Source organism: Stegostoma tigrinum, chromosome 22, assembly GCF_030684315.1.
Source record: "Stegostoma tigrinum isolate sSteTig4 chromosome 22, sSteTig4.hap1, whole genome shotgun sequence".
In the NCBI taxonomy this organism is placed as follows: domain Eukaryota; kingdom Metazoa; phylum Chordata; class Chondrichthyes; order Orectolobiformes; family Stegostomatidae; genus Stegostoma; species Stegostoma tigrinum.
In genome coordinates this window covers 37,009,703-37,035,710 of record NC_081375.1, presented here as the reverse complement: position 1 = coordinate 37,035,710, position 26,008 = coordinate 37,009,703, and the positions used below count along the sequence as shown (strand labels likewise).

Genomic DNA, 26,008 nt, shown 5'->3' with positions numbered 1-26,008 from the left:
CCCTTTTTGGAGTAAACGGTCTCAAGCTGTTTCCTCGTGGCATGACCAAATAGATTTTGACACTGAATGATATAGGAGATATTAGGTCTGAAAATTTTATCCAAGTATTAGGTTTTACGGAGTCTTTTTAAGAAGGGGGAAGCAGAGATGTCGATAAGCATTTGAAGGAAATTGTCAGATAAACAGCAACCAATGGTGAAATGCTTAAAGTGGGGATGCACAAGATGTTAGACTTAGAACAGCAGGGAAATCTTGAATGACTGCAGAAGCATACAGAAATTTGGAGGGAAAAGCCACACAAGGGTTTGAGATCAATAATGAGACTTTACAAACTAAAACATTATTGAACCAGTAGACAATGTAGGGTCCCAAGTACATGGCATTAATGAACTGAGCTTAGGATCCAAGAGGAGAATCTGAGAGGAGTTTGCTGGATGTTGTATACATCTAAAATGGTGCAAAATTATGTTGCTTCACATAGGCTACAGACCAGCAACTAAAGGCTTAGAGAAACAAATTTGCAGGGAAATTACAGTGTGATGCAAACATTATAGTTATATTATACGACTTTAATTACCCAAATATACACTGGGATACTTGTGGATGCTGGGCAGCTGGATGGAAGAGCACTTGAATATCCATGAAGTAATAAATGGTCGAATGAGGGTTTCAGAGGCAGAGGAGCTGAGGAATTCAAGAGTCCAATTCAGAGTGAAGCTGAAAATAATAATGCCTAAATCGTGGTTACTGTGCAGGTGTATGATTATTAAATAAGACTGGGGAGTTACAGATGTTGAGCAGTAACAAAGACCTAGCTTAAAGGCAAAACTGGGGGTGTTAAGTATTCCAAGGTATTCAGAGAAGGAAAGCAGGTGAGAGATATATTTTAAGGAGACTACTGCAGTGCTGGAGAAAGAGGATATCTTGGAACATTTATAAACAGAATCAATTTGGCTAGAGCTAAGTAGCAAATATGGGGACACAGTGGCTCAGTGGTTGGCACTCCTACTCACAGCACCAAGGACCCAGGTTTGTTTCCAGCCTCCAGCAACTATGTGGAGTTTTATACATTCTCCCCATGTCTACATGGGTTTCCGCCAGATGCTCCAATTTCCTCCCATTGTCCAAAGATGTACATGTCAGGTGGATTGGCCATGCTAAATTACCAATAGTGTTCAGGAATGCGTAGGTTAGGTGCATGAGCCATGGGAAATGCAGGGTTAAACTATAGGGTAGGTGGATGGGTCTTTGGTATGATGGTCTTCAGAGGGTTGTGGACTTGTTAGTGTGAATGGCCTGTTTCCACACGGTGGAGAGTATACATCTTAAATGGTGCAAAATTATGTTGCTTCACACAGGCTACAGACCAGCAACTAAAGGCTTAGAGAAACAAAATTTGCAGGGAAATTACGGTGTGATGCAAACATTATAGTTATATTATAGGACTTTAATTACCCAAATATACACTGGGATACTTTTAGTCTAAGAAGCAGTAAGGAACAAAGTGTTCTTAGATTGTGTTCAGAAGAATGTCCTGCAGCAATGTATGTCCAGTCCAACAAGAGTAGATACACTGTTACAGAGCTGGTTCTTGGAAATGGGGTGGGTCCAGTAGATCAAGTGACAGTCGTGGAACATTTAGGACAGTACTCATTGTATCATAAGGATCATAATGACGGTAGAGATTGACAATGGTCAATCCAGAGTAAAATTAGATTCCCTACAGTGTGGAAACAGAACTGTTGGCCCAAAAAGTCCACAGCGCCCTTGGAGCATCCCACCCAGACCCATCTCCTTATAACCCACACACCCCTGAACACTACAGGCAATTTAGCTTGGCCAATCCATCTGGCCTGCATATCTTTGGACTGTGGGAGGAAACTGGTGCATCTGGAGAAAACCCACGGAGACATAGGGAGAATGTGCAAACTCCACACAGACAGTCGTCCAATGCTGGAATCGGACTCGGGTCCCTGGCACTGTGAGGCTGCAGTGCTAACCACTGAGCCACCATGCTGCCCAAGATAAATCAATTAGTGGAGCACCACTTGATTGAGGCAAGAATGGATCTGAGCACCATAGAATGGAAAGGTAGGTTGGTGGGATAATCGTAAATAAGCAATGGGATACCCTCAAAGAGGATGTGGTTGAGTATTGTCAAAATATAAACAAATCCAGATTTGAATGGATGACTTAGGTAGATGTTAACATAAAGGAGAAATGGCATGCTTATGAGAGGTGTTAGGTAGAAAATACGACTGAGAACCAACAGGAATACAGAAGGCTCAGAGGGGAGGTGAAAAAGTGTATTAGAGAAGCAAAGAGGAAATGAGAGAAAAGAATGGCAGCCAGCATAAAGGGGCATCCCGAAGTTTTCTTCAGGCTCAGAAATAATAAGGGGTTCAAGAAGTGGTTGAGACCAAAACATTGAATGTTTTTAAGAAGTCAGATACCATTCTTTGGCAAAGGATCTGGGGAGAAAGGGGTAATAGGGTACTGAACTGGATAATTAACAGTGATCATATTGAATGGCGGAGCAGGTTCAAGGAACCAAGTGGTCTGTTGCACTTATTTTCCAGTCAACACTACTTCCTTATCAATTTTGAACCTTTATAGTGACAGAGCTTCCTTCTCAGTCACCATGGCCTGTGTAGCATCTGCTTCATGTGTAAAGAAAGATGCAAAGCATCCATTTAATACTTCATTCATGTGTAAATCTCTGTTTTGGTCCCCAATCTGCCCTACTCAGATCCCTACGTGTGGAAATAGGCCTTTTGGCCCAACAAGTCCACACCGACCCTCCAAAGAGCATCCCACCCTACCCTATCCCTGTAACTTTGCATTTCCCATGTCTAACCAGCCTAGCTTGCACATCCCTGAACACAATGGGCAATTTAGCATAGCCAATCCACATAACTTTCACATCTACAGACTGTGGGAGGAAACCAGAGCACCTGGCAGAAACCCATGCAGACACGGGGAGAACAGGCAAACTCCACAGACAGTCACCTGTGGCTGGAATCGAACTTGGGTCCCTGGCACTGTGAGGCAGCAGTGCTAAGCACTGAGCCAACATGCCACCCACTAAGTGGTACTCCTTGTACCACTTATTTCTGAGTCTGTAGAAGACTTTGGAAAGCCCCTTCATGTTGGGTGCCATTCTTTTCTCATAATTCCTTTGCTTCTCTGATATACTTTTTCACCTCCTCTCTGATGATTCTGTATTCCTCTTTGTTCTCAACTATATTTTTTAACTGACACTTTTCAGCATGCTTTTTCTCCTTTACCTTAATTTCTACCTTCTAAGTCATTCAGTGAACTCTGCCTTCGTTTATACTTTGTCTGTACCCAACCATGTCCTTTATGTGGGTAACCCATTGCTGATTAGTGAAATTTTCCCCAACAACCCTTCTTTCCATTCTACACTACCCACTTCTAATCTTGCCTCATTAAAGTGGCTCTGCACAAATTGATTTACTCTGGATTAACCAGTCAAATCTCCAAAATCATAATGATCCCAATGATACAATACATACCCTCCTGTTTTTTGATTTATTGACTCACCCATTTCAAAGAACCTCACTAGAAAAGATGCTAGGCCTGGATGACATGCTTCCAAGAATATTAAAGAAAAGAGAAAGTAAGGGCAGTGGCCATAATCTTTCCATTCTCCCTAAATTCAGCGACTGCCAGAACACTGGAGAATTGCAAACTCCACACCTTGTCCAAAAAGGTATAAAGGATAAGACCAGCAACTACAGATCGGTTTAACTTCAGCAGTGAGGAAATTTCTATAAACAATTATTCAGGATACAGTTAGCTGTAACATGGAAAAGAAATAGGTTGATTAGGGACAGCTAGCCTGGATTTCTAAAGGGGAAATCGTTTTGAACTGACATACTGAAATTTTGAAGAAATAACAGAAAGGGTCAGTGAAGGTAATGCTGAAGAGATGGTGTACAATGGATTTCCAAAAAGTATTTGATACAGTGCCATATAACAGACTTGATAAAAGGCTGTAACTCGTAAAATAAAAGGGACAGTGACAAGGTAAAGTACAAAACCAGATGAATGATAGGTAATAGAGTAATTGCCAATGGATATTTTGGAAGGAGGTTTGTAATGAAGCTCCCAGAGTCAGGTATTGGGACCCTTGCCTTTCCTGATATGTGTTAAATGATTTAAATCTTGATGTCCAGGAACCAATTTCAAAATTTGTGGATCATACAAAATGGGAAACAATATAATTGTAAACCGTGAGGAGGATTAATGTAGATTGACAAAAGTTGACGGAGTGAGGTGGCAGATGAAGTTCAATGCCAGAACTATGAGGTAGTACATTTTATTAGGCACTGTGACGCTTCTGTGGTTTTGTGTTGTTGGGGCAAGTTTAGCAATATTAAGGAGCTGAACTTGGTAATAGAACCAAAAGCTCTTATTTCGACCAAACAGGATGGCGATCCTACAAACTGTCTGGTTCAGCACCTAATAGTGACCATGAAGGAGGATAGATGGTGGCCTGGGAACAAGATGATTTTGGTCTTCCCAAAAGTTCTGCTCAATCGTGACTGGAAGTTAGCAGCTAGAGTGATGGTGAAAAAACTGAGTTGATTTCTGAAAGGAAGCCCAATCTCTTTCCCTTTTATGGCCCGGACACAGGAAGAGGAAGAAATGAATTTAGTTTCAAAAGAAATCATTTTCTCATTCAGAATGAAATAATAGAAGTCATCAACATTTAACTTTCTGAAGGCAGTCGAGATACAACTTGGCAGTCTTTGTGCAACTGGCAGGTGGATAAATGCTTACCAGCAGTCTTTCAACACCTGGTGGATGTTGAATTCGAGTGCTGCCAACAGGATACGGTCCAGAGCCTCAGGCTTGCTCCCAGAAGACATAAAATTGTTTAAACAGATCTGCAAACACCATAGAGAAGAATCACTGTCATTGTAAGGTCACATTGTAGAAGAAACCTTTGCTAACAGGTCATTGTTTGCTCATTTCTAACCTTATAACCCTTTTCCTGGAACACAATCATCAACTTTCCTCTAATCCACTTTGATCTGGGCTCCTTTGAAATGTCCTCACTGATTCCAGTCACAATTCAAATTCCCAGTCCTACACAGACTTCTTCCTTCCTTAATGTTCATTAAATCAATACACTGGGCAATCTGACCTCACTCTTTTCTGAAATCATGAAGCTATAGCAATTTTCATCTCTGTCAGTTTGTACTCTTTCATAAAATCTATCCCTTTCTACCATTCATGTCTGCCTGTGTTCTTTGTACACAGAGAGTATGCAGTGCCAAGATACAGAGCAAATTGATCAAGCCACGGTAAGGGCAATAAGTAAATCCATTTACACCAGAATATTCACAAACACCAAAGTGTTGAGGGCATCACCTAAAAAGTGACTGTCACAAACTACAGTTTGCTTGTAAAACAATCTTAATATCTGAATTAACTTCAACACACATGATGAGTCTGAACAATTACCCAGCTTTATCAATTTCGGAAAAGATTCCCTAAATGTTTAACTTTAACAACAGTGCACTTTGCATTGAATTTACAGTGTATTCAAACATCACAGCCAACTTCAGGAAGTTCACAACTGCTTTATCAAGTATTCACAAATCCAATTCATCAAACATCTTCAGAACAGGTACAGTACAGAATATAAACACACTAAAACCCCTAAAACGAAAATAAAACATACTGGAGAAACTCAGCAAAGAACAAAGTACAAAGAACAAAGAAAATTATAGGACAGGAACAGGCCCTTTAGCCCTCCAAGCCTGCACCAATCCAGATGCTTTATCTAAACCTGTCACCTATTTTCCAAGGATCCGTATCCCTCTGCTACCTGCCCATTCATGTATCTGACGAGATATATCTTAAATAACTCTATTGTGCCCAAATCTATCACCTCTATGGGAAACGCATTCCAGGCACCCACCACACTCTGCATAAAGCACTTTCCACGCATATCGCCCTTAAACTTTTCCCCTCTCACCTTGAAATCGTGACCCCTCGTAATTGAGTCCCCCACTCTGGAAAAAAGCTTCTTGCTATCCACCCTGTCTGTACCTCTCATGATTTTGTAGACCTCAATCAGGTTCCCCCCTCAACCTCTGTCTTTTTAATGTAAATAATCCTAATCTACTCAACCTCTCTTTATCACCAGTGCCCTCCACACCAGGCAAATCCTGGTGAGCCTCCTCTGCGCCCTCTCCAAAGCATCCACATCCTTTTGGTAAAGTAGCAACCGGAACTGTACACAGTATTCCAAATGTGGTTGAACCAAAGTCCTGTACAACTGCAACACGACCTGCCAACTCTTGTACTCAATAGCCCGATCGATGAATGAAAGCATGCCGTATGCCTTCTTGACCACTCAATCGACCTGCGTTGCCACCTTCAGGGTACAATGGACCCTGCAGTTTGGCAGCAGCTGCGGAGAGAAGAACAGAGCTATGTTTCAAGAGCAGTGGCCCTTCATAGAACATAGAACATTACAGCACAGTACAGGCCCTTCGGCCCTCGATGTGGTGCTGACCTTTCATACCGATCTGAAGCCCATCCAACCTACACTATTCCATGTATGTCCATATGCTCATCCAATGACGACTTAAATGTACCTAAAGTTGGTGAATCTACAACCGTTGCAGGCAAAGCGTTCCATTCCCTTACTACTCTCTGAGTAAAGAAACTACTATCTGTCCTATATCTTTCACCCCTCAATTTAAAGCTATATCCCTCGAATTTGTTTTATTTAAATCTCCTTATACACTGATCCATCAAAGACTTCCTGGTCAAATACAGTGTGGATACAAAGGAAAACTTCCTTTGCAATGTTCCATCAATTGTCATGCAAACACCTAACTTCAAACTAACTTGCTCTGTATTTTCAACAGTTATTCTTAACTTTAGTTGCTTTAATACAATCTGGCCAAACTAAACTCAAAGTTAAGGCTGACATTTAATTTAGAATGCTCGCTGACATATTCACTTCTGCCTCCATTCTTAACATTATCAGGTTTAGGGAACAACTGCCTGAATAGATTTCTCCATTTAACCATATTAAAGACCATTGTTGACAGAACGAGAACAATATTTTGCTAGATAACCTGGGCAGTTAGGAGTTCTCTGAAGGTTTCTTACCTCAGCATATTGATAAAGGTCTGTTGGTTTTACAGTTGGGTGACAGTACAACAGCTTGCTGACCAGTAGGTGGTACCAGGTAGACAAGATATCCTTCTTGTCACACACTGCATTCTCATCACCTGCTAGGATCTAATGAAGAAACAGAAATTGTTTTGAGTTCCTTGCAAAAGTTGCACCTCAAACATTTTAAACACCAATTAGCTGAGCTCAGTCTACAAGGATTAGGGGCATGCCAGCTGGCCATGCCACAGTGATTCAGTGTGAAGTAGCAAACAGAACTTCAGTTCAGGATCTCAACGCTAACCGCCAGCATCAAAAGCACAAGTAAAATGACACCAAGCAGAATGCCTTGACCATTCATTAGACTCACTTTCATTTTTTCCAATGAATTTGAACAATCCCTAACTGCAGGACATTCACAGAATGTTATGACACACCTGTGGAACAGTTGATACTATCATAAGAACCTCATTGCAGGACGTTTTCACTTATCAAAATAACTACCAGGATACATTACAAAGGAAATGTAGCTTAAGGAATTCTTCAGTGACTGCATCTGGAATGGTCTCTGGGTATGCCAATGAAAGCAAAAATCTCTTTTTAATAGTATCTTGAACACTTAATGTTGTTATGAAGACCACCATAAGATTTCTCTGGATCAGGTCCATAATGGTTAAAAAGGCTGTCTTGGTGGGTAAATAAATAGCTTGATGTGAGGTTGAAACCATTCTTCAGGACAGATCTCAGGCCACATTTTATTGAGTCCACAGACAACTGCCTAAGTACAGGAATAGCAGCAAACCAGTTAACACCTCGACTGTGTTCGACCTTTAACTTGATCATAACAGATCGCCCTCTCAGCTCTATTCAACAATCTTTGATTCAGGGCAGTTATTCATCTATAAAGTATGAAAAATTTGTGCATTTTACTTACAAAGAGCAGGATTAGGCCAACAGCCCCTCAAGCCTGCTCTACTATTCAATAAAATTACTGATCTGGCTGTAACCTCAAATCTGCATTACTGCCTACCCCAATAACCTTTTATCTGCTTGCATAACAAGAATCTATCTACTTCCACCTTAAATTATTCAAGGACTCTGCTTCCATCACCATTTCAGGGACAGAGGTCTAACAACTCATAACACTCCAAAAATATTTTGCCTCTTCATGTTTAAACTGGCAACTTTGAAACAGTGACACCTAGTTCGAGGTTTCGCTGTCAAGATCCCTCACGATCTTCTGTTTAAATCAAGTCACCACTTATTCTACTAAACTCCAGCCAATATAAATCTAGCCTGTTCAATCTTTCATCTTTAGATAATGCACTCATTACAAGTATTTATCTGGTAAACCTTCTCTGAACTGCTTCCAACGTATTAATTTCTTAATACCTTCTAAATGAATCCTATTTAAAGAAGTACAGTACATAGTATTCCAGATGCAATATCACCTTGTATAACCGTACCGTAGCCTCTCTACTTTTGGATTAAATTGTCTTTAAAATAGAAGATAACATTCTATTAGCTTTTCTAATTACTTGCTGAACCTGCATACTTGTGATTCATGCATTAGGACACACCTCAGAGCTCAGCACCCTTTCATCTTTTAAAGAATAGGCTTTCATTAATCTTCCTGCCAAAATAGGCAATTTCATACTTCCTGACATTGTATTCAATTTTCTGCAATTTCACCCATATAAGTTTAACTTATCTATATTTTGTAGCATATGTCCTCTTCACAACTTACTTTTATACACATCTTTGTGTCAAAAGCAAATTTTGCAACCATGCCTTCTGTCCCTTTATTGAAGTAATTTGTATATTTGTAAATTGTTGAGGTCTCAGCTCCATCTCTACAGCATGCCACTTTTACATTTTGCTGAAAACCTTCCCCCCGCTCTTGTCTCACTCTTTCTATTTGATTTCACTAAACGAAAAAGAGCGTTGAAGAAGTTTCTGCAAATGTGTTTTAAGCCACAATTAGTTTCTGTATTAAGTAGGAGTGATGAATTTTAAGAGAAACCAAGACAGATTTTTCTATATAGGGATATCCCTTTATATGAGCCTAATGACTTTCTGCTGGTTTCTAAATGTTTTTGTGCTCTGATGATCTGCAAGAGCTCCACAAATAGCCTGCTGCTGGGATGGGTGTTTTTAATTGGCTTCTTTACTGTTAATACACTGAGAATGAATGAGAGTTTTAACATTCTTCTTTCTAAGAGTTTCACTGTGCGCATTAGTACAAGAACATACAAATTTAAAGCTTGAAGTGGTCATTCACCCACTTGGGCACACTTACATTCATTGAAATCTTGGCTAATCTAGGTGCACCACTTTCTCACCCAGCCCCAATCAACTTTAACCCCTTGATTATTGATAATCTGTCTTTCCTCTACTTTAAAAATATTCAAAGATTCTGCCTCCTGTGGTTTTTTTGAGAATTTTTACAGAATTCCAAATACTCATGATTGTGAGAAAGAAATTCTCCTCCTTTCCGCCTTAAATGAGCAAGCTCTTATTTTGAAACAGTGAGCCCTCGTTGTAGATTCTTCATCAAGAGGTAATATCATTTCTATATGCATTCTGAAAGAACCCCCCCCCAACAGGACCTTATATATTTCAATCAAATCACCTCTTACTCTTTTGAACTCCAGCGAATACAAGCCTATGTTGTCCAACCTTTTCTTATATAAGGCAACCCACCCATTACAAGCATTCATTTAGTAAACATTCTCTGAACACCTCCCAGTGTATTCACATCCTTCCTTATTTAAGGAGCCCAATACTGTGCACAGTACTCTAAATTTGCCCTGGCAATGCCCTTTATAGCCAAACATATCATTAAATACAAGAAGAATTGAGGTTAAGCAATGTTGTTCACTGACAGCTCAGCAGAGGCTTTCTTCCTTACCTTGCAGATTAGCAGCAGTTTATTATTGGATGCAAAAATTCCCTCTTTCAAGCATCGCTCACATTCCTCTTGCCAATAACGCCATTTCAACTCAAACTCAGTTATAGTTTGATTACTGCTATGCTGAGGTGAAGATAAAGAGAAAGCGAAGAAAGCATGTAATGGTTCAATTTTCTGATCATATCAGTTTCATATCATGTTAAAATTCGAGCATTAGGATCACATGAACAGAAATAATACTAGGTTCCTAAATGAGCAAAGATTGCAACTTGCATGAGCCCAATGCAAAGAGCCTGGGTGCCAAAGTAAATCTTCCTGTCCCTGAAGAGTCAGCTATCTTATCGGGGATGGCAGTAGGGATGTTAAAATCTGCCTGAGCTACAAGGCAGAGACAAAAAAAAACTCACTCCTAAATAGTATTTAATGCAACCAGAGGAACAGAGTCAGTCTTGACTGGGATGCTACCTTTAGGGAAATAGACGAGCTAGCCATTCCAACAATACATGAGGACAGCCTTTAGTCAGCCAAGGGCAATTTTCCAGCAACACCTGCTCCTTTTTCAGTGGCAATGTCTAATTCCTGACAGAGAAGAAGCAACTCCTCATATCTACGATATTCCACCTGTCCACCCTCAAGACCCGAGGACAATGAGGGGATCGCCAAAGCTTTTGTTGTTGTGAGCTTCGGTGTTGTCTCAAAGCCATGTCTTATGTCACTAATACTTAAACTGCGGCATACCTGTTTAGAGATAATCTATTGCTGAGGAAAGGCCACAGAGAATAAATATTTTCAAAATCCTACAACAAAATTCACTTAATATAACACAGAAACACATTTGAGACCTAGGTATCTGGCCCTGGCGGGTTGGATTAGAGATAACGCTAGAGTGGACACCTATGCCGGATTCAACCACCGGGGACTGCTCATCATCAACCCTACATTTTCTCCTCCTTGATGTCACAACACAGGTGAGTTGAAGAGATTAGTTTGACTACTATTCTTTCAATTCATGGGCAGAAATTGGAAGACAGACCAGATGTTGAATGAAAGTTTCTGTTGCTGCAGTAATGCTATCTGTAAAGAGAATTTAGCCAGCCCTTGTTCTACACACTAAACAGCATCAATCCAGCTCCAGAATTAGAAATCTTTTAATTTTGTAAATTAATCAGTTTGTTTTCTACGCATTGCTGAGAAATAGCAGTTTAAATGAGACAAATGATATTAGTATCCCAAACAGAGGGCAATGCAGAGAAAAAAAACAGCAAGGACCTGTTTTGATCACTGTTCAGTTGTCCTAGATTGGAGCATGCTAGTAGGTAGCACTACAGTCTGACACGGGTCTCTGCTGCTGGACTGATAGCTTAAGGCTGACATAAATAACAGATGCTTTAAAGGAGAAATCAAAACTTGAATAAAAGTACTTTAGCATCCATCACTTGAGGGAAGAGAAACAAAAAAAATAAAACTGGCAGAAACAAAATTAGCCATTTGGGCCAATGTATAAAATGATCTTTGCAATTCCACCCAAAAGTGAGTAAGAGCCTTCAGAGAATGTCAGGAAGATAGGATGAGTGAGGTGGGGTGGGGGTAAAGGTGGCAAACAAAACCAATTTAGCAACATACAGCGTAAAAAGGCATCTTTCGCATCAGTTCATCCATACATCTGTACATCGAACTGTTTGCAGGTTCAGTCACAGCCTTCTTAGACAGCAACTGTCGAGCCTCCTCCAATCGGCCTTGTAGCACAAAGCCAGTAACCTAGAAAAATATAGGCACGCTTGTTACAGGTGTTAGACCCTCAACTTCTCTGCCTTAGAGAAAGTCTAACTGACAGACTTCACTTGAACTTCACACAAGCTCTTGGACCCCGCTGCAGGACAAAATCCCTGTTACACCTGACCCTGGAGCTGAACACCAACACCTCCACACTATCATTCCATTTGATTCAGAAACCTGAATGTACCACTCTGAATCACTAAAGCTCCACTGTAAACAGCTTACTAATTATTTCAGGGTACACAAAATGAGGAACTTTAAATTCCCTGCAGGCACCTGGCCAAGGCACTGTCTGACTACTGTCATTGCCTAAAACTGGAAATTATGGGGCCATCACAATAAAGCACACTCAACTTCACACTCTTCTCAGAACAGGGAACCAGACGGTGATCAGGAACAGGAAACCTGGCCCATTCCATCCCCTCGTTAACCAGCTTAACTCTGGTCCACATCCATACACTTCCTGTTATGCAGTAACAAAAGTGGGAGCTCTGATGGAACCTTCTTTTTCTTCCCCAGTAGAACTAGACCTTTGGTCTCAGCTAAACCCTTGAATACTGAGATACTAGCCTAACATGTCCTGGTCCACACAATTCTTGGTGATCCCTGAACACAGTGTTTGCATGTAGCATCCAGCTGACACATGGATGAGAATGAGTTTCTTTCTGGCCAGCATGAATCAAATAACACAGACAATCTTATAGGACAGTAAATTTGTTTTCTAGAACCATCACCCCAACCACAATAACCTCCTTAGAGGGGCTGTGGAGAGCCAGGATCCCTGGCAGCACTAGGTCATCACTCACCACATTCCAGTAGTATAGATGTTCCACAGGGTTTTCGGAAGCCATGATCTGATCAGACATAGCGTCCACCTGGCAAATATGAAGTCTGATCCAGTCCAGAAGATGTGATATGAGGGAACCACCTGCAATCAGACATTAGTGCCTTAGTATTTCCATGAGCCAATCAAAACATCTAGTTAAAATGATTCAGAGTCACAATGCATTTGCAGCAGCCAAGTTATGGGTTTGAGACCCCACTGGCACATGTGACCCCATAGACCTCAAGTCTCCGCTGGGGTATGGGTCTCTCCAGGTTCAGACAAGTTTTGTTCTGCGGGGATACAGGTTCCACTTGATTTTACATTCCTCGAATAGCAAGTTTCATATTCAAGGCTAACAATGGCAGTCAGGTTATTCAACAAAAGGCAATTAGAATCAGCTTAACTAAGGTCTGCATCCACAGTCTTCTTTCGTACAGTACCAAGAGCAGCAGTTCAGGTGGAATCTTCCCCAGTAGAATTAGGCCATTTTCTATCAAATAGCCCTCTGAATACTGAGATTGTAAGTCTAATGCATTCTGGTCCACACAATTCCCAGTGATGCAGTACCACAGTCACCTCAAATAGGGTGCACTGATGTTTTACTTGTATGAACTTTAGTTGTCTACTGGTGGTGCTAAACTAGCAGCCCATCATAATGTGTTTTCAAATCCTAACTGAACAAGACGTAAAATTTAATTCAGTAAAATTCCCAATTTGTGGTTGACACTAGAACAATCACCATGAATGGTATTGGCTTGTTGTAAAAACTCAACGAGTTCAATTAGTTCCATTCAGGGCAAATCTTCAGGTGATGATCAGGAACAGGAGGCCTGGCGCATTCCAATCCATCATTAACTCTAATCTCCTTGCACACTCTTCCGTCATACTGTAACATATTGACATATTAATTCCAGTCGTGATTGACTGATTGTGTTTCAATCAATGATTCATTGTCCTGAGAACAGGTAACAGATGGCCAATTACTGGTGCTAGTGTCATCTATGACCCAAAAGTAAATACCGATAAAAGTAAATTACACATGTCGATCACTGGCACCTACTCAGTTTTACCTTGAGCTGCCTCAATGAACAGGATCTCACAGAGATTCCAGATTAGCTCCATTGCAGATAGAATTGAAACCTGCCATTAAAAGAGAAAACATCATTGTTATCCTTCCAATTGCACCGCACAATTTTACTCCAAAATTTCAAATTGCTGCGAAAAAAAAACACAGGGCCTGGAGACTGCACTGGGTTAAACACCCAAAAGCTGCACTCAGAGCCAATGAAAGTCAAAGGCTGGGCATCTCCTTCATCTGTCAGCTGAAAGGAATCCCTGTGTGAGATGAGATGGAACAGATTCAGTCCAGAAAGCAGGTGTCTAATCTAACTCACATTGTACTTGTTTAATCGGCATTTGATTAGGACAACATAGTGGGAGGTTTTCTCTATACTTAACCCCATATTGTACTATCCTGGGACAGTTTAATGAGGACTGTTTAGAAGGAGGTTTGCTCTGTACCTTATCTTTTGCAGTTCCTGTCCTGGGAGTGTTTGATAGTTCAGAATAGAGGAAGCTTTACAGTACTCTTAACTAAGCTATAATGCATTTTTCCTGAGAGTGTTTGATCTGAAATTACATTGTATAGAGAATAGAACAAATTTCCAGTTCTGAGGCAGATATACATTCTTACTAGCTTTGTAATCTTTTGCAATTCTTCGTTCAAGAAATACCTTGATTCCAGAGAATCACAGCATTCCTACACACAGGTAGGGACCATTTGGCTCAACAAGTCTGCACCGGCCGCTTGAAGAGCATCCTACCTAGACCTCGCTCCCAAGCTCGGATGAATTATAACTAATCACCCAGGCTGCACAATCCTGGGTACTGTGTTGCAATTTAGCATGACCAATCCACCTAACCTGTATATCTTTGGACTATGGGAGGAAGCTGGAGCACCCAGCAGAAACCTACACAAATACAGTGAGAATGTATAAACTCCACACAGACAGTCACCCAAGGCTGGAACGGAACCCACATGTGCAACTGATCTATCTTGAATCTGGACTATGAAAGTCCAGATTAGGGCAGTGAGAAGCAATAGAGATATTTATTACAGCCTCAGATAAATACAGTACGTGTGGATGAGTAGTGAGCTATTTCTGACATGGTGGCATGGTGTCATAGCCCACAGAACCCAGCCAAGAGTCAGCACCTGTAGAGCCTGGATCCCCCAACAAAGGGGTCAATGCCTTTGGAAAAGGAGAAAAATCAAAGTCGATTTGTGAAATTTCTAAATGAAATTAATCCTTTCAAGCCAATCCAGCAATTCTGCACCTTACAGCTGGACTGCTCTGCAGCCTGAGTAGGACATGGCAGTTTGCATGCTGCATACATTGTGAAGTCATGTACAAACCTAGCACAAACTTAAAAAATAAAATTGATCTGTAATAGATATACATCTTAGGGATCACCTCAGCTTTAGCCCAATTAAGTATGAAACTCACAGTACCATCGTGTTCTCATACCTGATCCTCATACTGCATTGACAAGCTTGGATCCTGAGGAAAAGCTGGGAAAAGAAAATAAACATTATTGCACATAACTTTTGCTAAAATGATCAGAAATCTAAAACATGGGCACATAGAGGGCACAGGTACCAAGACAGACTTAGTGTCTATCTTCCTGGCCAAGAGACAGGTGCACTGCCACTGTCTTACCAAAATGCAACATTTCACATTTATCTGAATTAAACTCCAGCTGCCTCTCCTCAGCCCACTGACCCACCTGATCAAGATCCTGCTGGACTCAGAGATAATCTTCTTCACTGTCCACTACAACATCTCTTTTGGTGTCATCTGCAATATCTGCATACTTCCTATATTCAAATCATTTATACAAATGACAAAAAGTAGTGGACCCAGCACCGCTCCTTATGACACACAGGCTTCCAGTCCGAAAAGCAATCTTCTACAACCACCCTCAATTTTGCAACCAATTGGCCAGCTCTCCCTGGACCCCATGCGATCTAACCTGACTAAACAAGATACCATGTGGAACCTTGCCAAACACTTTGCTGAAGTCCATATCAACAATGCCTGCTGCTTTGCCTTCATTAATCTTCTTTGTCACCTCTTCAAAAAACTCAAATCAAGTAGTCAGACATGATTTCCCATGCACAGTCATGTTGACTATCTCTAATCAGTCCTCCCCTTTCCAAAGGCACGTAAATCCTGTCCCTCAGAATCTCCTCCAACAACTTACCCACCACTGACCTAAGGCTCACTGGTCTATAGTTTCCTGGCTTTATTTTTTGGTTAATTTTGTGGGATGTAGACATCGCTGGCTGGCCAGCATTTCTTGCCCATCCCTAGTTGCCCCGGAGAAGGTGGCGATGAGCTGCCTTCTTGAACCACTACATTCCTCCTGCCATGTGTTGACCCACAATGCTATTCGGGAGGGAATTCCAGGGTTTTGACCCAGCGACAGTGAAGGAACAGTGATATATTTCCAAGTCAGGATGGTGAATGACTTGGAGGGGAACTTGGAGATGGTAGTGTTCCCATATATCTGTTCTTGTCCTTCTAGATGGAAGTAGTTGTGGATTTGGAAGGTGCTGTCTGAGGACCTTTGGTGAATTCATGCAGTGCACCTTGGAGATAGTACGCACTGCTGCTGCTGAGAGTCGGTGGTGGAGGGAGTGAATGCTTGTGATGTAGAACCAGCCAATCAAGCAGGCTGCTTTGTCCTGGATGGTGTCAAACTTCTTGTGTTGTTGGGGCTGCATTCATTCAGGCAAGTAGGGAGTATTCCATCCCACTCCTGACTTGTGCCTTGTCGATGGTGGACAGTCTTTGAGGAGTCAGGAAGTGAGTTACTCACTGCAGTATTCCCAGCTTCTGGTCTGCTCTTGTAGCCACTCTGTTAATGTGGTGAGTCCAGTTGAATTTCTGGTCAATGGTAACCCCACTGTCTCTTATTGGTGATGGTCAGAGCCTGGCAGTTATGTGGCACGAATGTCACTTGCCACTTGTCAGCCCAAGTCTGGATATTGTTCAGAACTTGTTGAATGTGAACATGGACTGCTTCAGTAACTGAGGAGTCACGAATGGTGCTGAACATTGCGCAATCATCGGTTAACATCCCCACCTCTGACATTAGGGCCTAGGACACTACCTTGAGGAACTCCTGCCGAGATGTCCTGGAACTGGGATGACTGACCTCCCACAACCATGACCATCTTCTATGTGTCAGGTATGACTCAAACCACAGAAGTGTTTGTCCCTTGATACCCATTGATTCCAGTTTTGCTAGGGCTCCTCGATGCCACACTTGGTCAAATGCAGCCTCAATATCAAAGGCTGTCACTCTCACCTCACCTCTGGAATTCAGCGCTTTTGTCCATGTTTGAACCAAGGCGGTAATGAGGTCAGGAGCTGAGTGGCCCTGGCGGAACCCAAACTGAGTGTCGCTGAGCAGGTGCTGCTTGACAGCACTCTTGATGACACCTTCCATCACTTTACTGATGATCGAGCAGAGACTGAGGAGGCCGTAATTGGCCGGGTTGAATTTGTCCTGCTTTTTATATACAGGACATACTTGGGCAATTTTCCACATTGTCAGGTAGATACCAGCCTTGTAACTTTACTGGAACAACTTGGCTAGGGGAGCAGCAAGTTCTGGAGCACAAGTTTTCAGTACTATTGCCAGTAGCCTTTGCAGTATCGGGTGTCATCAACCGTTTCTTGATATCTCATGGAGTGAATCAAATTGGCTGAAGACTGGTATCTGTAATGCTGGGGACCACTGGAGGAAGCAGAGATGGATTGTCCACTCAGCACTTCTGACTGAAGATTGCTGTGAATGCTTCAGCATTATCTTTTGCACTGATGTGCTGGGCTCTTCCATCATTGAGCTCTTCCATATTTGTGCAGCCTCCTCCTCTAGTGAGTTGTTTAATTGTCTATGACCATTCATGACTGAAGTGGCAGGTCTGCAGAGCATAGATCTGATCCGTTGGTTGTGGGATCACTTAGCTCTGTCTATCACTTGCTGCTTTCACTGCTTCACATGCAAGTGGTCCTGTTCGGTGGCTTCACCAGGTTGATAACTCATCTTCAGGTATGCCTAGTACTGCTTCTAGCATGCCCTCCTGCACTCTTCAATGAACGAGGTTTGATCCCCTGGCTTGATGGTGATGGTTGAGTGGGGGATATGCCAGGCCATGAGGTTACAGATTGTGTTGGAGTACAATTCTGCTGCTGTTAATGGTCCACAGTGCCTCATGGAAGCCCAGTCTTGAGTTGCTAGCTCTGTGTGAAGTCTATCCCATTTAGCATGGTGATAGTGCCACATAACACGATGGAACTTGTTCTCAATGTGAAGGCAGGACTTCGTCTCCACAAAAATTGTGCAAAGGTCACTCTTACAGATACCGTCATGGACAGATATAACTGCTGCTGGCAGATTAGTAAGGATGAGGTCAAGTGTGTTTTTCCCTCTTGTTGGTTATCTCACCATCTGCCGCAGACCCCGTCCAGCAGCTACGTCCTTTAGGACCCAACTAGCTCGATCAGTAGTACTGCTGCCGAGCCACTCTTGGTGGTGGACATGGAAATCCTCCACCCTCAGTACATTTTATGCCCTTGCCATCCTCAGTGCTTCCTCCAAATGTTGTTCAACATTGAGGAATACGGATTCAGAAGCTGGGGGAGGATGGTTTATTGATGGTGATGGCCTGTTCGAGGGTAGTAGTCAATTGCTGGTCCGTAAAGACTAGATACTGTGATTTTTGATGCGCACTTTCTTGTTCGTACCTGTGGAGTGCGTTACAGGCATCATTAAGCATTGCTCATAGCATTCTGTGTGTGTTCTGTTCAGCTATTTTACGTGCTTGTGGGTTGTTGAGTGGAGGCTTGTGTTTCACTCTGTACCTGGTTCCTGAGGCATTCATGGAGGAAGCGAAGTTGTTTGCAAGTAGAGCTCAGTCGGTTGGCTGAGTCACACATACAAAAAAGTTCACGGATTTGACTGGGACAATATATTCATAATAGCACAAGTGAAACAGAGGCATACCAGGGAATTCCTGGAGGCACTGCATTCCAAAAGCCCACACTGAACTGGACCCAATATACAAACCACTAAAAAACAAAACTGGAAGTGCTGCCAACCACCCAGCAAACCAAGGCATATAAGTAATAAGCGAGACAGAGCACCAATTGTTCACCAGAAGTACACTAACAATGGTACCTAACAGGGTGACAAAACGTCTGCAATCAAACACACTGGATTAGCAAGCAAGTCCACAAACTCGTCCACAACCCAAACTACAAATCCTCTCGAAAAACTTCCAGCTAACTTTTGAGAGAGAGGTAGCTGCTAAAATATGAGAAGTGTTCAACATATGCTAGACAATTTTTGTTTTATAAGCATATTTGGCAATCATCAATGTAAAATTCTTATTTAGCAAGGAGAAAGATGAATAGGAATGCATTTTCACAGAGGGTTTCCAAAGTACTGAATATTTGATCACAGGGAATAGCTGAGGCTAACACTAACACTAACACACACATTAAGGAAGAAAAGCAGAATAAAGCTGGCAGAAAGATCTCCTTCTTCTATTGTACTCTGTAATTCTTTAGAATGAACCATATTAAATTTGAGAAGCTCAAACACCACAGTCTAGAAAAAAAATTAAGGAGGCTACAAAACATTTCATGGTATTGATTAATTTTTTATAGCAATTAAATTAAGAAAGGACCAAAGGGCATAAATTTAAAACTATTAGCACGATCCACTTTACCCAGAATAAGGTACATATGGAAATGACAGCCTCAGAGTAGACAAAGCACATTGAAGGTGATGGACATTATTCATAGGAGAGTTTAGATATCAGAGGGGTAAATTTCAATGAGCTCATTGGATTACTCTGATCTTCAACTTTCACTAAGTAAAGGTGGCATCACCATAATTCCAAAAAAAAACACAGAACTATTCTCATTCGAGAGTAGACTGGTGGTGGTTTAACTTAAAGGTCACAATGGCTCAGATGAGAGGCAAACCTGAGCAGGTGGGACATCCATGCTGACCTCAACTGGTATGCAAATTGACCTGCACTGTTGGCACATTCGCAAGCCAACTGTCCAGCCACTGACCTAACTGACCCTTAAGTCATCACACCACAGAGACTCAGGAACGTGATCACATGCTGGCATTTTATGTGGAGGAATCTAAATGTGACTGGCCCAAAAACTGGTAATGGTGGGGTATCTAGGTCCCACCTTGACATAATATTCCCAACTGACCACTTACAGCAGTGAGACTGAAATGCCTTGTCAAATGCCAGCTTAGTAGCAATTCCTGAGTCAGAGATAATCAACAAGCGTCTTCCACATATCAAACATGGCATGGTGCAGGGAGTGGATACAATAGCTGTGGGAATTTTCCACCATTCTCTGCTGCCGTGAGTCACGCTGCTAATACGGTCCTACTGAAAACATCATGACATGCTGGCAAAGATGTGGTGACATTGTGGGGACCAGTGTTCGAATCTCGCCATGACAGATGGTGGAATTTGAATTCAATAAAAATATCTGGAATTAAGAATCTAATGATGGCGATGAACCTATTGTTGATCGTTGGAAAAACCCATGCGGTTCACTAATTTCCTTTAGGGAAGGAAACTGCCATCCTTACCTGGTCTGGTCTCCATGTGACTCCAAACCCACAGCAATGTGGTGACTCTGAACTGCGCAAATTAGGGATGGACAATAAATGCTGCCAAGCCAGTGATGTCCTCCTCTCATTAATGAATTTTTAAAAAAATTATGCACTGACCTAGAACTGGTCAAGCCCAAGGCATATCACCAAGAAAATGGGCAAGTCTGTACTTCCAACACAGTGCAGTCAGCATACAGGTCTCCAGGCAGTGAGGAGATCACAAAGCTACCAGATTGCCAAGGGGCATGTCATCGGTCGCAAGGAAACAAAAGTCATCATTATTCCATTAAATGTCCATGTGCAAGCTAGGTCACACTAGTAGGACCAGAGGCTGATGTTCCATCTGAAAAATGGAGGATCGTTGAAGAAATTGTGGAAAAGAGGGCAAGGAAGGGTTCACGGGAATTCTTAAATAATTAATGGACATGACAGACAGGCCTCAAGAAATTCAATAAATCAATTAGGCACGTCCAGTCACTGTCAAATTCATAGGGAGGGATTATGTCAACAGTCTACCAATGTAAAATATTAATGGCAGGTGATCCTTGTTAATCTTTGTGTAAAGTTTTGATTTTGGTTTTTAAATATTAACGTGAATGGCTTTTCCTAGGTCTTATTCGTAATTACTAAAGTCCACTACTGACAAAGAGTAGATTTTCAGACCTCTAATCAGTTCAGATCTGGGTCATATTTCCTTGTTGTTGTGGTTCTTTCTTCATAAATGAGGGTGGTTGCTTTCAGTATAAATGGGGATGGAGCACCTAATGTAAGTGAACAACATGAAAACTTGAAAAAGGCACCTCTCCTAAATGTTTTAAATAGCAAATGCACATGCTCTCAATCATTCAACAGCGAAAAGAAGCTGGATTCTCTAATTCAAGGTCATCAAGACCAACTATAGACTCCCAGACTGCATATCCCCAGCCACTAGCAATTAGTTAACTCAGAACAAATTAGAGGGTTTTCTAGTGTGCATGGTTCAAGTACCCGCTGGATAAATTCCTACCCCTTTCTTCTAACCACTCAGTCACACAGAGTGCCAGTTGTTCCCTGGATAAACTCACTGATCTATTACGGAAGTACTGCGAATCTGGTGATCAGGCACAAGCAGGTCACTTATAGAACGGCGCCTTCCATGAGGCTTACTCAAGAAAGAAAATGAAGCAACTTTTTAATCAATTTTAAAAACACAAGAAACGGAAGAAGGAAGTTATATTCCTTTCTGAATCTCTAATGTTGTAGAGTAAAATCCTCACATCGTAATTTGCAACTTACCAGATTTTGCGGCGCTATGCAGTTCCTCCAGATAAGCTCTTATCACTGAACGATAGTTCCTGCTGATAGAAACTAACCTACAACAAAAAGCATCTGTTACTACATTGAAATAAAACTTGACAACACAACCATCAACATTCGATGGAATGTCAACACTGGCTGGAGCATTTCAGGGTTTACAAAGACTTCATACATACATACATACATACATGATACAAAAAAAAGCACAGAAGAGAGTAAATCTGATACTCAAATCCAGAATAATCAGTAACATTATGATTAAGGATCAAAAATAAAACTAAATGAAAGGCACATTTACAATAACATCAAGAAAGAATCAACATGTGGAACTGGACTCAAGTAATAGGACTGCATCCTCTGTTCATCCACATTTTACAACTTCCACAAGTTTTAAATATGCCAGTTCATCTTTCTTGGGTTCAAAGTGAATGACTTCAGAACACCTCATAAGTGCTATTTATATAATCAATGTCCTTTGGTATTTCCCTTCATTCATGTGTACTACTTCCTGAATCACGAAAAGGAGTCATTTGCAAACTTCCATATCCAACTCTCTATTCCTTCAGTGATATTTGTGAAGCAAAAACACACATGTAAATCCTTACAGAACATCAAGTCACATCTTGTCAATCAGAAGGCCTTCTATCTCGACTCTGTCTCCTAACTCCCAATTTACAAGGTTACGGTACCTTCATAATTCTGTGTGCGTACAATTTGATTAAGAATTCCGTGGAAATTTATCAAGCCAAAGTCCAGAAAGACAACATGCACAAGCAATTGTTATTGATTACCTCAAGAAATTCAATAAATCAGTTAGACACGTCCCATCACTGTCAAATTCACACTGCCCCTTTCAATTCAAATTGTGACTCAGTTCTCAATCATTGACTAATAAAATTAATATTCCCACAACTCTCATTACCTTGATGAATTTGTAATTATGACTTTCTCTCTTTCATTCTTCTATTGCACAGAGATCATTTATAGTTTTCTCATTATGTAACTGAAACATGCCAAAATGTTCAAAATATTCCATTTTATTTCATATTTATAGTATACTTACTATTGTTACATTTACAATTTTTCAATTACTTTATTCACTGTGGTGTGTGTGTTTATGTGTATGTTGAGAGGAGTCTAGTCAATGCTCAAAATATTTTTAAAGAACCCATAGGATTTGTCTCACACTTCAGTTTTCCTCCTTAGTGTTTAATTTACTTCAGGCATTTTATTGCCATTTTCCATTAGCTGGCCTGAGAAGACAATTACAGATCTACAAAGGATCTTGTCAGCCTCTCATACTAGCCTTCACAATTTCCTACTGCACAGTCGCCACACTTCATAATGATCTACTTTGCTTTTGAGATGCAAAGAAGCTTGTGAAAGTACACTACAAATACAAGCCTGTGTTTCTTATACCCACTAACAGATACTGCAAAGGAGAACCAGTTCCAATTAATCCCCTCCCTACCTCCCCACCTACACTCTCTCCACCTATCTTCTTTACTCTCCATCTTCGGTCCGCCTCCCCCTCTCTCCCTATTTATTCCAGTTCCCTCTCCCCATCCCCCTCTCTGATGAAGGGTCTAGGCCCGAAACGTCAGCTTTTGTGCTCCTGAGATGCTGCTTGGCCTGCTGTGTTCATCCAGCCTCACATTTTATTATCCCAGTTAATTCGTATTAGTTTTTTGCAACAAGCAAAATACCTGAAGATAGTAAGCCATGTGTTATATTTCAGAGTAAAAGAAAATCTTGAAGTCCGTTTCTACTCACTCTGCTCTCTGGGTTGTGCAATCGTGTTTGGATTTCTGAAGAGTCATGAAGATGCCATGTGACTCGTTGAAAAGTTTACACAGAATTGGTGAGTATATATCTTTGTCGCTGTAGACAACTTGAATGGAGGGCATTCTTGGGGAGCTGTCTGGTGCAGTCTCTGGGGTATGAACAGAAAGGAGGGCTGGGAAATGCAAATGTATGGTCTGCATAAAGCATACCAGACAATAATGCTTTTCAGCTACATTTGATTAGTCAGAACAATTAGAAATGGCTCTCGTAAGGACCTAGTGAATGAAACCACAACATATCACAGCACTAAGCCATGAGTCTGAAAAATTTAACATTTGATTCCAAATCTATTTTCTTAGTTGATCTCAACCAGGGAGCGACCAGTTTCCAAAATATTCACAGTCCATCTTTTATATCACTGCACTTAATCAGAATAATCCAATATTATTCACCAGTTTACCACATACCACCGTGCACTTTTTTATCCAAATCAGTCCCACTGATTGACTCTATCCCCAAAGCAGTATCTTTCTTTTTAATTATTTAAACATTTTGTGACGCTATTTGTCTCAGCTATTCCCTTCAGCAAAGTAATTCATGAGCCCAGTATCTAAAAAACGATGTGCTGGCATTGGAGGGGGCTCAGAGGAGGCTTACAAGAACGAGCATGGGAGGAAGGGTTTGTTGTACGAAGAGTGGTCAAGTACTCTGAATCTGCACTCAAATGGAGTTTAGAAGGCCTTGGGGAGAACTCACTGAAAGTCACAAGATAATGAGGGGCCTAGATAGAGTGCATGTGAAGAAGATCTTTCCACTAGCAGGAGAGACTAGGACCTGGGGCACAGCCTCGGATGACCCTTTAGAACGGAGGTGAAAAAGAATTTCTTCAGCCAGAGGGTGGTGATTCTGAAACTCAACGGCACAGAGGGCTGTGGAGGCCAAGTCATTGGATTTATTTAAGGCAGAGATAGATAGGTTCTTGATTGTTAAGGAGATCGAGGCTTGTGGGGAGAAGCAGGAGAAGATTTAGAAGCATATCAGCCATGATCGAATGGCAGAGCAGACTTGATGGGCTGGACGGCCTAATTCTGCATACACATCCTATGGTACTTCACACTTTAATGACATTCAAATCCTGTGATGCCTTTTTGACACTAACTTTCAAAGCAGTCAAGTCTCATGCAACTGGAGTACCCCCAATACCATGGTGAACCAACCACGCTCCCAAAAAAAGTCTGTACTGTAACACATGGGCTTAATGCTTACCTTAAGCTATTTCTCTATCCTGCTCCCTATGCAGGGTCTGATAGATATGGATCTTCCATTCATTTTACATTATTTCCATTCTTTTCCTTTTGGTTCAGTCAATGAAATTTTTATTCCAAACGATTCATTCTCATGTCAACGAAATGGAAAAATGTAAATGTATGATATTTGCAAATAGATTGGAGTGAACTGTGCCAGGACCGAATAATGCAATGATATTGTACACAAAAATGGTTTTTACTCCCATTTTGCCTTAATATAGCCATCCAATTAATTCCATTTCTCTAATCTTCCATCAACTTCCATATTTCTAAATATTATGATTGAACCCATTTTCATCACTTTTTTCAGGCAGTTCATTTCAAGTCACAACAATACATATTATGTCACGTTGCTTTTGGTTCTTTGTCAACTTCTTATCCTTACTTACTTTTATCACGTGTTGGAGTGTACGCAGAAGTATCTCCATTTAGGCTTTAAAATCCGATGCCAAAATTTGTCAGGTTAAAATGATTGGGACAAGAGCAATTTCTCATTATTCTAAATTACTTAAGGTTGTTTAAAAATAAATAATCAGAAAATCACAGTACCTGTCTGATCATGCCGTGTCGGATACAGCAACATTTGAGTAGGGCCCCATTCAAACCCGATGAACTCTCCAACATCCACTCCTGGAATATCCTAGGAACAACAACAACAGAGAGAAAATTATTTATTTGAAACTCTGTTGTTGGAGAAATATTTTACTGTCTCTCCGAAGAACCGCTGATCTGTCAGACATTGATTTTCAAAAGAAATGTCTGTCCTCATCAGGTGAATACAAAAATACCCTTGAACGTGACTGAAAGATAGCAGGTAAATTCACTTCAACATTCTACCCAACATTTGTTCAACCAGCATCACTAAGACCGGAACATCTGGTTATGTTCATGTGTGTAGGTTCTAACTGTGAGCAATTTGGGCGTCGCATGACATCAGCAACAGCACTTCGAAAGGGAAGGCCGACGTGCATTTTAGTAGCATATCCTCGAACATCCCAATTTGGCTTACAACCGATTAAGTATTTTTGAAGTGTCGAACATGTTGTAGAAAAGGATAATCAACGAATAGTTACACCACAGGAGATTAATTGGCCCACCAGTCCGCGTTGCCTCTGTAAAGAACCTCGGCCATTTCTACTTTCTCAATTTTCCCTGCAGTTTCGCAAAGAAAATACTCCGCGGACCTCAAAAGAGTTTGGGGTGTTTCGAGGTTCTGTTTAAGAGTAG

At 41.2% G+C, this 26,008-nt stretch overlaps 2 protein-coding genes across 9 annotated transcripts in view; one reads left to right on the top strand and one right to left on the bottom strand.

The window, feature by feature from the left end:
• Positions 1–23,559, top strand: part of gga3b (golgi associated, gamma adaptin ear containing, ARF binding protein 3b) — an 87,294-nt gene extending 63,735 nt beyond the window's left edge. The window contains exon 18 of the mRNA XM_059653780.1: positions 23,428–23,559. Coding sequence (XP_059509763.1) covers positions 23,428–23,445 — 18 coding nt within the window. The 3' untranslated portion in view covers positions 23,446–23,559. The remainder of the gene's footprint in view (positions 1–23,427) is intronic.
• Positions 1–26,008, bottom strand: part of nup85 (nucleoporin 85) — a 39,121-nt gene that overhangs the window by 12,835 nt on the left and 278 nt on the right. For 2 of the 8 annotated variants that reach the window (XM_048555528.2, XM_048555532.2), the window contains exons 2-11: positions 25,331–25,421; positions 23,463–23,646; positions 21,669–21,745; positions 15,203–15,246; positions 13,745–13,814; positions 12,655–12,776; positions 11,696–11,830; positions 10,073–10,195; positions 7,159–7,290; positions 4,807–4,913 (exon numbers count right to left, since the gene is read on the bottom strand). In XM_048555528.2, coding sequence (XP_048411485.2) covers positions 4,807–4,913; positions 7,159–7,290; positions 10,073–10,195; positions 11,696–11,830; positions 12,655–12,776; positions 13,745–13,814; positions 15,203–15,246; positions 21,669–21,745; positions 23,463–23,646; positions 25,331–25,421 — 1,085 coding nt within the window. Of the gene's footprint in view, positions 1–4,806; positions 4,914–7,158; positions 7,291–10,072; positions 10,196–11,695; positions 11,831–12,654; positions 12,777–13,744; positions 13,815–15,202; positions 15,247–21,668; positions 21,746–23,462; positions 23,647–24,740; positions 24,870–25,330; positions 25,422–25,854; positions 25,996–26,008 lie in introns of those variants that run through there. The other 6 variants (XM_048555530.2, XM_048555533.2, XM_048555531.2 and 3 more) reach the window with 5 other exon arrangements.